Genomic DNA, 11,997 nt, shown 5'->3' with positions numbered 1-11,997 from the left:
AATGTCTTGGGGACGGAGACGTGCTGCTCTTTCCACACCCTCTGAGCCTCATGCAACTTCTTTCACCGTCAATATCTCTTCGCGGTACACCTTCCCTTCCTCTGCCGGGAATTCCTCCCTGATGATCTGAAAAAAAAAGGAGGATCACTGCAGCCTCCACTCCCGGGTTCAAGTGATCCTCCTGCCTCAGCCTCCCAAGTAGCTGGGATGACAGATGCCCACCACCGTACCCGGGTAACTTTCGTATTTTCAGTAGAGATGAACTCCTGACCTCAAAGTGATCCCCCCACCTCGGCCTCACAAAGTGCTAGGACAACAGGCGTGAGCCACAGCGCCCAGTCGTGGGGTGGTGTTTTTCCTGGGGTGAAGATCTGAGACGCATGCACCCGTGTGATCTCATGGTTGGCGATGAACAGGGTTGCCTTGGGCTAGGTGCGGGACCCCTGGGAGTCAGTGGAAAGCGGGGTCCGGGGAGGAAGCTAGCGTGGGGGTGGAAGGTAACAGAATGACAGATGGCCGAGGATGCAGGTGGGCCTGATCTAATCAGTTGAGGGTCCAAAGGGGAGGAGGGTCGGCCGCATCTAATCAGCTGAAAATCCAAGGGGGAGTGTGGGCCCCATCTAATCAGCCTAAGATCTACAGGGGAACGTTGAGCCTCATCTAATCAGTCGAAGGGCTAAAAGGGAAGGTAGGCCTCATCTAAATAGTGGAAAATCTAACGGGAGGGATGGGCCTCATCTAATCAGTCCAAGGCCTCATCTAATCAGTCCAAGAGCTAAAGAGGAAGATTGGGCCTCATCTAATCAGTCAAAGGGCTGAAAGGGGAAGGTTGGCCTCATCTAAATAGTCAAATATCTAAGGGGAAGAGTGAGCCTTATCTAATTAGTCTAAGGCCCAAAGGGGGAGGGCAGGCCTCATCTAATCAGCTGAAGATCCAAGGGGGAGGGTGGGCCGCATCTAATCAGTAGAAGGGCTAAGGGATGAGGGTGGGCTGCATCTAATCAGTTGAAAATTCTAAAGAGGAAAATGTGGGCCTCATCTAATCAGTTGAAGGTCTGAAGGGGGAAGGTGGGCTTCATCTAATCAGTTGAAAATTCTGAAGAGGAAAATGTGGGCCTCATCTAATCAGTCAAAGTTCTAAACGGTAAAAGCTGAGGTTTTCTGGAGAAGAGGTTGTTTGTTTTTGTTTTGAGACAGAGTCTCACTCTGTTGCCCAGGCTGGAGTGCAGTGGCATGATCTCGGCTCACCGCAACCTCCGCCTTCTGGGTTCAAGCCATCCTCCTGCCTCAGCCTCCCGAGTAGCTGAGATTACAGGCGCCCACCACCACGCCCAGCTAACTTTGTATTTTTAGTAGAGACGGGGTTTCACCGTGTTGGTCAGGCTGGTCTCAAACTCCTGACTTCAGGTGATCCAGCCGCCTCAGGCTCCCAAAGTGCTGGGATTAGTGGCATAAGCCACCGCACCCGGACCAGTCTACCTTCTTCTCCTCCTTTTCTTGACCACCACCGCCTCAGTTTCTCCTGATGGAGCTCACAGAGAAAACGCTGACCTCGACCTGACGACACCCTGACCTGAACCCAGGTGGAAGGTCCAGGAGCTGGATACAGATTCCAGCCACACCCCGTGGTGACGCTGAAGTCCCAGCTGGTGGAGAAGCAGGGCGGCTGACACTCAGAACCCGTGTCCCCGTGTCCGCGTTCCCTGGCTTTCCACCCCAGCTGTCCGCTCCGCCCACCCCTACCTACCTGGTCCTCCACCTGATTCTCATCGTTGAGTTTGTCTTTGATTTTTGGAACTGGGGGGAAGAGTCGTTGCATCTGGACACACCTGAGGGACAGAGAGGAAGTGTGAAGGGAGCCCCAGGCCGTCAGAGTGCCTTCCTCAGGATGCTGAGTTCAACGACCCAAAACAACGTCACTGAGAATCACCAAGGGATAAAAATCTTGGCCAGGAGTGGTGGCTCAGGCCTGTCATCCCACACTGTGGGAGGCCGAGGCGGGAGGATCAGCTGAGGTTGGAGTTCGAGACCACCCTCATCAACGTGATGAAATGCCGTCTCTACTAAAACTACAAAAAATTAGCGGGGTGTGGTGGCGGGTGAGTGTCAACCCAGCTACTCAGGAGGCTGACGCAGGAGCTGAGAGAGCCAGGATGCACCCTCCCCTAGAGCAGAAGCCACACAGGGCATGAAGTCACCACCTCTGTGCCCACAGCTCACCTCTGTGGCCCAGTGGCTCACACCTGTAATCCCAGCACTTTGGAAGGCCGAGGTGGGTGGATCACGAGGTCAAGAGATCGAGAGCATCCTGGTGAACATCGTGAAACCCCGTCTCTACTAAAAACACAAAAATTAGCCGGGTGTGATGGCGCATGTCTGTAGTCCCAGCTACTCGGGAGGCTGAGGCAGGATAGTTGCTTGAACTCAGGAGGCGGAGGTTGCGGTGAGCCGAGATCACACTGTTGCACTCCAGCCTGGGTTACAAGTGAAACTCTGTGGCAAAAAAATAAACAAGTAAAATAAATTAGGTGGGTGGATTCCTTGAGGTCAGGAGTTCGAGACCAGCCTGAACAAAATAATAAAACCCTGTCTCTACTAAAAATAAATTAGGTGGGTGGATTGCTTGAGGTCAGGAGTTCGAGACCAGCCTGAACAAAATAGTAAAACCTTGTCTTTACTAAAAATAAATTAGGTGGGTGGATTGCTTGAGGTCAGCAGTTCGAGATCAGCCTGAACAAAATAATAAGACCCTGTCTCTACTAAAAATAAATAAGCCAAGCATGGTGGTACACCTGCAGTCCCAGCTGCTCAGGAGGCTGAAGCAGGAGCATTGCTTGAACCCGAGTGATGGCGGTTGCAGCAAGTCGAAATCAGCATATTGCCCTCCAGCCTGGGCGACAGAGCAAGACTCTGTCTCAAAAAACAAACAGAAAAAGAAAACCTGAAAGAGGCCACGCATGATGGCTCATGCCTGTCATCCCAGCACTTTAGGAGGCCGAGGTGGGTGTATTGATTGGGGGCAGGAGTTCGAGACCAGCATAACCAACATGGAGAAATCGCGTCTCTACTAAAAATGTTAAATTATCCAGGCGTGATGGCAGCTGCCTGTAATGCCAGCTACTGGGGAGGCTGAGGCAGGTGGATCGCCTGAACCCGGGAGGCGGAGGTTGTAGTGAGCGGAGATCACGCCACTTCCTGGTTGACAGAGTTCATAATAAAATTAAAAAAAAAAAAAAAAACAAGCTTCACCATGGGCCAGGCGCGGTGGCTCACATCCAGGCCTTTGGGAGGCTGGGGCGGGCAGCTCACTTGAGGTCACGAGTTCGAGACCAGCCTGAACAACATAGAGAAATTCGGTCTCTACTAAAAATGTAAAATCAGCCGGGCATGGTGGTGGTGGATGCCTGTCATCCCAGCTACTCGAGAGGCTGAGGCAGGAGAATCGCCAGAACATGGAAGACAGAGGCTGCAGGGAGCTGAGATTTTCCCACTCTGCTCCAGCCTGGGTGGGGGACAGTCAGGAATTCCACCTCAAAAAAAAAAAAAAAAAATAGGCCAGCGCAGTGGCTCACACCTGTAATCCCAGCACTTTGAGGGGCCAAGGTGGGCAGATCATCTGAGGTCAGGAGTTCGAGACCAGCCTGGCCAACATGGTGAAACCCCGTCTCTATATAAAAGAAAATAATAAGAGGGCATGACAGTATTCCTAGCCATATTCTCTCTCTCTTTCTTTGTGACACAGAGTCTTGCTCTGTTGCCCAGGCTGGAGTGCCACGGCATGATCTCAGGTCTCTGCAACCTCTGCCTCCCGGGTTCAAGCGGTTCTCCTGCCTCAGTTCCCCAAGTGGCTGGGATGACAGGTGCCCGCCATCACACCTGGCTAATTTTTGTGTTTTTAGTAGAGATGAGGTTTCACCTTGTGGGCTAGGCTGGTGTCCAACTCCTGACCTCATGATCCACCCACCTCTATCTTCCAAGGTGCTGGGGTTACAGGTGTGAGCGGCTGCGCCCAACCTTTACGGATACTCTCGATCAAATCTCAGCACCCAGGACGGGGTAGCTGATGTCTAATCTGCCTTCAAGGTGGTGACAGACGGCACAAATGTCCCCTACCTCTAGGCAGCATGCCCCAGGGCTTACCAAATTCAGTGGGCCTGCTCCAGGGACCCCAGGTCAGAATGCAGAAGTCAGCGGTTCTCATTTTCACTGTACGCTTAGCTCGGGGCTCGGAGCTTGGAAGGTTACACCTATTATCCAAGTCACCCTGAATGGTAATCTTTGGAGGAAAGAAAGAAAGGTTTGTTTTCCTTTTTTCTTTTCTTTTCTTTTTTTTTTTTTAAAGACAGGGTTTCACCATGTTGGTCAGGCTGGTCTTGAACTTCTGACCTCAGATGATCCGCCCACTTTGGCCTCCAAAGTGCTTGGATTACAGGCGTGAGCCACCACACCCGGCCTAAAAATACAAAAATCTTTTTCTTTTTTTAAACACAGGGTTCTCTTGAAAACCTTCAAGAAACTTCAAGACAAAGTTTTTCAAGGGATGTTAAGAGAACTGTCTTCTACATGGAGGAAAACCTTGTCTTTCTTCCATTGCTTTGTCTTTTAAATTTTTTTTCTACTTTTTTTCTGTTTCTTTTTTGAGACAGAGTTTCACTCTTGTTGCCCAGGCTGGAGTACAATGGTGTGATCTCTGCTCACGGCAACCTCCGCCTCCTGGGTTCAAGCCATTCTCCTGCCTCTGCCTCCTGAGTAGCTGGGACTACAGGCGCCCACCACCACGTACGGCTAATTTTTGTATTTTTAGTAGAGATGGGGTTTCGCTATATTGGCCAGGCTGGTCTCGAACTTCTGACCTCAGGCAATTTGACTGCCTCAGCCCCCCAAAGTGCTGGGATTACAGGCAGAGTCACCTCGCCCAGCTTTTCAATTTTTTCTGCCACTCTGAATGCACCTGGTCTGATCGGAAGCAGAGTAAAGCCTGGTTAGTATTTAGATGGGACATCCTCTGGGAAAACCTAGATGATTTCTATTCTATTCGATTCCATTTTATTTTATTTTATATTTATATTATTTTATATTTTATTTTATTTACTTTATTTTATTATTTTATTTTATATTTTATTTTATATTTTATTTATTTATTATTTATTTTGCTATTTTATTGTTATTTTTATTTATTTATTTTTATTTTTTATTTTTTTTTGAGATGGAGTTTTGCTCTTGTTACCCAGGCTGGAGTGCAATGGCAGGATCTCGGCTCACCATAACCTCCGCCTCTGGGTTCAGGCAATTCTCCTGCCTCAGCCTCCCAAGTAGCTGGGATTACAGGCACGTGCCACCATGCCCAGCTAACTTTTTGTATTTTTAGTAGAGACAGAGTTTCACCATGTTGACCATATAGTCTTGATCTCTTGACCTTGTGATCCACCCACCTCGGCCTCCTAAAGTGCTAGTATATTATTTTATTTTATTTTATATTTTATTTTATTATTTTATTTATGTTATATTTTATTTTATTATTTTATTTTATATTTTATTTTAATATTTTATTTTATTTTATTTTATATTTTATTTTATTTTATTCTATATTTTATTTTATTTTATTTATTTTATATTTTATTTTATTATTTTAACTTTATATTTTACTTTATTTTATATATTTTATTTTATTTATTTTATATTTTATTATTTTATTTATTTTATATTTTATTTTATTATTTAATTTTGTATTTTATTTAATTTTATGTTTTATTTTATTTTATTTTATTTATTTTATTATTTTATTTATTTTTATTTTATGATTTTATGTTATTTTATTTTATTATTTTATTTTATTAATTTTTTTAATATTTTATTTTGTTTTATTTATTTTATTTATTTTATTTTCAGACAGAGTCTCACTCTGTCACCCAGGCTGGAGGGCAGTGGCATGATCTGGGCTCATGGCAACCTCACTCCCGGGTTCAAGCAATTGTCCTGCCTCAGCCTCCCGAGTAGCTGGGATTACAGGTGTGGCCACCATGCCCAGGTGATTCTTGCATTTTCAGTAGAGACAAGGCTTCTCCAGGTTGGCCAGGCTGGTCTCAAACTCCTGCCATCAAGTGATTTGTGGATGGTCTGAAGCTCCTGACCTCTTGATCCACGGACGTCCGCCTCTCAGTACTGGGATTACAGGCTTGAACCACTGTGTCTGGCTAAAATTCTACTTTTCAAAAAAGAAGGGGCGGGTGCGGTGGTTCATGCCTGTAATTCCGGCACTCTGGGAGGCCCAGGTGGGTGGATCACCTGATGTCAGGAGTTTGAGACCGGCCTGGCCAACATGGTGAAACCCTGTGTCTACTAAAAATACAAACAGTGGGTTGCTGTGGTGGGCCTCTGAAGTCGAAGGTATTCGGGAGGCTGAGGCAGGAGAATCACTTGAATACAGAAGGCAGAGGTTGCAGTGAGCTGAGATTTTTGAGACCCAGCCACTGCACTCCAGCCTGGGTCACAGAGCAGGACTGGGTCTCAAAAATAAATACATAAATACATAATTCTGGAGCATCAGCTGATGTTAACAGGCCTTCAGATGGATAGTTTAGCAAGGGATGTTAACATCGTGACGTCCAGCATACTCACCGCACAGAGAAAGATACTGATGGTCAGAGTGGCAGGGACACTTGGAAAACATCCCACAAAAGTACTCACTCTAAAAGCATTTTACAGGAAGAAATTATCTCCTGAGACATTAACGGAGATGTATTCTTAACCCGCCCAGAAGAAAGAGGGGAAAGATGTGAGGGTCAGTAGAAAAGGCTCAGCATCCGTATCCCAACCACTAAAGGCATGATGCTTCAGACCAACAGCAGAACCCACCCAGGGAGAAATGCCAGGCTTCCGGTTCAAGGTCATGCCCCATCCTGTCACACTGGCACTAAGAGTCCTGTAAACTCAAATTGTGCAATTACCCTAGGGGTCCTGAGTCGTGGAGTGTCGGTTACGTGGGGTGGTGTTAGAGAGTGTGGATTATGTGGGTGGTGTTAGGGTGTGGGTCATGTGGGTGGTGTTAGGGAGTGTGGGTCATGTGGGTGGTGTTAGGGAGTGTGGGTCATGTGGGTGGTGTTAGGGAGGGTGGGTGATTCGGGTGGTTTTAGGGAGGGTGGGTGATTCGGGTGGTGTTAGGGAGGGTGGGTGATGCGGGTGGTTTTAGGGAGTGTGGGTGATGCGGGTGGTGTTAGGGAGGGTGGGTGATGCGGGTGGTGTTAGGGAGTGTGGGTGATGTGGTTGGTGTTAGGGAGTGTGGGTCCTGTGGGGTGGTGTTAGGGAGTGTGGGTCATGTGGGTGGTGTTAGGGAGGGTGGGTGATTCGGGTGGTTTTAGGGAGGGTGGGTGATGTGGGTGGTGTTAGGGAGGGTGGGTGATGTGGGTGGTGTTAGGGAGGGTGGGTGATGTGGGTGGTGTTAGGGAGGGTGGGTGATGTGGGTGGTGTTAGGGAGCGTGGGTCATGTGGGTGGTGTTAGGGAGGGTGGGTGATGTGGGTGGTGTTAGGGAGCGTGGGTGATGTGGGTGGTGTTAGGGAGGGTGGGTCATGTGGGTGGTGTTAGGGAGGGTGGGTCATGTGGGTGGTGTTAGGGAGGGTGGGTCATGTGGGTGGTGTTAGGGAGTATAGGTTGTGTGGGGTGCTGGGCAGGGACTGTGCCGTTATGCTAGCTGTGGTGACTCCAGGATTCGGGGTTGAACCGCGGGTTGTCTACAGGGGCTCTGGGGTTATGCTAGGGGTCGGGGGAATGGTCCGAGGTGTCACTCACCAGTGTGTTTTCAGTGTCAGGTTGGGAGTTCTGGAAGGAAACAACACAGAACACAAGGCTCAGTGTTCGAGGTTCTAACCCACTTCAGACGGCAAGTCCCCACATCCAGCTCAACCCCGTGTCCACAAAAGGAGATCCTGTCCCCTGTCCATCCACACCCAGTGTAGACAGCCCCTGTCCTGAGTGTGAAGTTTCTTTTTTTTTTTTTTTTTTAAACAAGAGACATTCATTTATTTCTCACAGTTCTGGAGGCTGGGAAGTCCAAGATCAAGGTGCTAGAGATTTCAGTTCCTGGTGAGGGCTCTAGTCCTGGCTTGTAGAAGGTTGCCTTCTTGCTGTGTCTTCAAATGGTAGACCTCTGGTCTCTCAGAGTGTGAAGTTTCTAACCCACTTCACACGCTGTCCCTCTGTGTGGGCACCGAATGGGTAAGTGTCCTGAGTCCCTGCAGGCTTCGCTCCCTCCACAAACCCCAAATCGACAGGACACACGGGTGAGGAGCTGCAAACACAGAATCCCGACCTGCCAGTGGTCTTCCTGTACCCACAGCTGCTGACCCACCCACGCAGGCCCTATGGCCTTGGGACAGGGTCCCCTCCTGTCTACACTGAGTGCAGGTGGAGGTGTTGCACGGTCCCATCTGTCTACACTGGGTGCAGGTGGAAGTGGGGCAGGGTCTCCTCCTGTCTACAGTGCACGAAGGTGCATGTGGGGCAGGGTCCCCTCCTGTCTACACTGGGTGTAGGTGGAGGTGGGAAAGGGTCCCCTCCTGTCTACACTGGGTGCAGGTGGAGGTGTTGTGGGGTCCCATCTGTCTACAGTGGGTGCAGGTGGAGGTGGGGCAGGGTCCCCTCTTGTCTACAGTAGATGTAGGTGGAGGTGGGTCGGGGTCCCCTCCTGTCTACACTGGGTACAGGTACATATAGGGCATGGTTCCCTCCTGTCTACACTGAGTGTATGTGGAGGTGGGGCAGGGTCTCCTCCTGTTTACACTGGGTGCAGGTGGAGGTGGGGCAGGGTCCCTCCTGTCTACACTGGGTACAGTTGGAGGTGGGTCGGGGTCCCCTCCTATCTATGCTGGGTGCAGGTGCATGTGGGGCAGGGTCCCCTCCTGTCTACACTGAGTGTAGGTGGAGGTGGGGCAGGGTCTCCTCTTGTCTACACTGGGTCCCCTCCTGTCTACACTGGGTCTCCTCCTGTCTACATTGGGTCCCCTCCTGTCTACAGTGGGTCTCCTGTCTACACTGGGCACCCTCCTGTCTACCCTGGGTGCAGGTGGAGGTGGGGCAGGGTCTCCTCCTGTCTACACTGGGCCCCCCTCCTGTCTACACTGTGTCCCCTCCTGTCTACACTGGGCCCCCTCCTGTCCACACTGGGTCCCCTCCTGTCTGCACTGGGCCCCCTCCTGTCTACACTGGGTGCAGGTGGAGGTGGGGCAGGGTCTCCTCCTGTCTACACCGGGTCCCCTCCTGTCTACACTGTGTCCCCTCCTGTCTACACTGGGCCCCCTCCTGTCTACACTGGGCCCCCGGTGCTGGCACCCACCTGTCTGCACACGTGTAGCTGGTAGCGGAACTCCAGGAAGTGCCGGCGCTGGCGCGTCCTGGGCTGTCTCCACCGCACCACACACTGTGTCTTGTTGCAGGTCACCGTGATGTTGCCGGGCGGGTCGAAGCGTTCTGTAACGAGGGTGCCGGACTCACCCGCGAACCTGGGGCCCACACGCCCGCCCACCCCCTCCCAGACAAAGTGGCTCACGCCTGTGATCCCGGCACTTTGGGCGGCCGAGGCGGGCGCGTCACCCGAGGTCAGGAGTTCGAGACCAGCCTGGCCAACACGGTGAAACCCCGTCTCTGCTAAAAACACAAAACGTTACCTGCTTGGGAGGCTGAGGAAGGAGAATTGCTTGAACCCCGGAGGCGCATCGATCATCAACAGCCACGGAACGGGAGGCCGTGGGAGCCGGGCAGGACGGCCAGGCAGGTGCCCGGCACAGCAGAGACGCCCACGGGAGCAGGACCCCGGGGGGGAGCTGGGGACGGGCTGGGCGAGCGTCCGGGGCCGAAAGAGGCCGGGGGTGTCCAGGGGATGAAAGAGGCCGTGGGTGGGGTGCAGCGGGCTTGGGAAGAGGACAGAGTGTGGGTGTGGGGGGCCACCCTCAACACGCCAGCCTGGAGCGGGGCCTGGGCATGGGGAAGGTGCTGGTGAGGAAGGAAGCAAGGGGGAGACGGAGGGAGGAGGAATGGAGGGAAGGAGAAGGAACGGGAGGAAGGAATGAGGGCAGACAGGGAGAGACGGAGGCGGACAGTGGGGTGATCTCGTCTCACTGCGACCTCCACCTCTCAGATTCAAGCCATTCTCCAGCCTCAGCCTCTCAGACAGGTGGGATCACAGGCGCCCGCCACCACGCCCGGATGATTTTGTGATTTTATTACAGACTCGGTTTCTCCATGTGGCTCAGGCTGGTCTCGAACTCCCAACCTCAGGTGATCCGCCCGCCTCGGCCTCCCAAAGTGCTCCAATTACTTTGTTTTTATTTTATTTTAAATCAAATCAAATAAAATTTGATTTTATTTATATTAAATTAAATTACATTAAATAATTGAATTGAAACATTTTATTGTATTGTATTTTAAAGTTACACAGATTTTAAGGCAAATTCCGTCTCACCTGTAAACAACCGGAAATCGTCTGTTTTATTCTGTCTCTTGTTTTTTGGTCAGCATTTCTGCAAACAAGTTATTCCCACCTACTTTGTTTACCTCCAAAAGTGAATCGAAGAACTGGATCCCGACTTCTCGGCTGGTCCCGGTAACCAGGAAGTAATTGCGGGAGCTTAATCCGCTCAGGTTGTTCAGGTGACACCCCACGTGGGTTCCCGCGTCCTGCCTGTAATAAGGACACGGAATCTCCCGCCTTCCCCTGAAGGATGACAGAGTGTTCAGAGAGCAGGGAGGAAAATCAAACAGAACAAAAACACAAACCCACAAAGAAACCAGAAATAAACCCACGAAATGGAAACAGAAAACAGACACAGATCAGAACAACAGGCCAGGCGTGGTGGCTCACACTTGTCACCTCCGCACTTTGAGCGGCCGACGTGGTCCAACCACGAGGTCAGGAGTTCCAGGCCAGCCTGCCCTACGTGGCGAAACTCCCGTCTCGAATAAAAATACAAAGATCAACCCCGGCGCGGTGGCTCATGCCTGTCATCCCGGTGCTTTGAGAGGCGAGGGGGACAGATCACTTGAGGTCAGGAGTTCGAGGCCAGCCCGGCCAAGATGGTGAAACCCCGTCTCTACTGAAAATATAAAAATTAGACACATACCCCAAAACCTAAAATGCAATTAAAAAAAAAAACCGCAAGGTTCATCGAGCTGAAACAAAAATTTTAAAAGATGAGGGTTTACTGTACAAACAATACTTTAGTAACAATATAGAAATTTAAAATGCAAGAAAGCGCACTGAGAATCCTCTCTTAAAATCTGTTTTTTTGTTTCTCAGACAGATTCCTGTTTACTCTTTGATCACATGTATTATAATTGTACACAGCTATTATCAGCAGACATAGGATTTTGTATCTCATCTCATTAAATATTTTGAATGCTTTTCAAAAAAAATTAGCCGGGCATGGTGGCGGGCACCTGTAATCCCTGCTACTCGGGAGGCCGAGGCAGAAGAATCGCTTGAACCCGGGAGACGGAGGTTGTGGTGAGCCGAGATCGCACCACTGCACTCTGGCCTGGGCAACAGAGCGAGACTCTGTCTCAAATAAATAAAAAGTAGAAAAAATGAACAGCAGTACTTTCCCCCATCCCTGCCTTCCTCATAATTCCTCACATAAGGTGAACACTTCCTTTGAGTCTTGTATGGACAAAAAATAGTGGACATCGCAGGGGGCGGTCGGACCCCATGCCCAGCAACAATTCATGAAATCCACATTGTAGATGAAGCAGGAGAAATCTGCATTGTAGATGAAGTAGGAGAAATTCCTTCTTACCTGGGGACAGGCAGAAACAAAACACTTTTCACTCAAAAGTTAAATGGGGTCGGGAGCGACGGCTCACGCCTGTCACCCCAGCACTTTGGGAGGCTGAGATGGACGGATCACCTGAGGTCAGGAGTTCAAGACCAGCGTGGCCAACATGGTGAAACCCCGTGTCTACTAAAAACACAAAAAATTGTCTTGGCGCAGTGGCTCACACCTGAAATC

The 11,997-nt window shown here is 50.2% G+C and overlaps 1 protein-coding gene across 1 annotated transcript; it reads right to left on the bottom strand.

The window, feature by feature from the left end:
- Nucleotides 1-918: 918 nt before the first annotated feature.
- On the bottom strand, nt 919-11,715 carry LOC141582972 (granulocyte-macrophage colony-stimulating factor receptor subunit alpha-like). Its single transcript, XM_074392412.1, has 7 exons — nt 11,636-11,715; nt 10,534-10,700; nt 9,330-9,463; nt 7,787-7,816; nt 4,141-4,276; nt 1,748-1,797; nt 919-957 (listed from the first exon to the last, which is right to left on the bottom strand). The coding sequence occupies exons 1-7, from the start codon at nt 11,713-11,715 to the stop codon at nt 919-921; spliced, it is 636 nt and encodes a 211-aa protein (XP_074248513.1).
- Between the last annotated feature and the right edge of the window lie 282 nt (nt 11,716-11,997).

The sequence above is a fragment of the Saimiri boliviensis genome, chromosome Y (genome assembly GCF_048565385.1).
Source record: "Saimiri boliviensis isolate mSaiBol1 chromosome Y, mSaiBol1.pri, whole genome shotgun sequence".
In the NCBI taxonomy this organism is placed as follows: Eukaryota; Metazoa; Chordata; class Mammalia; order Primates; family Cebidae; genus Saimiri; species Saimiri boliviensis.
The sequence above is the reverse complement of the archived record's forward strand: the minus strand, read 5'-3'. Positions and strand labels throughout refer to the sequence as shown.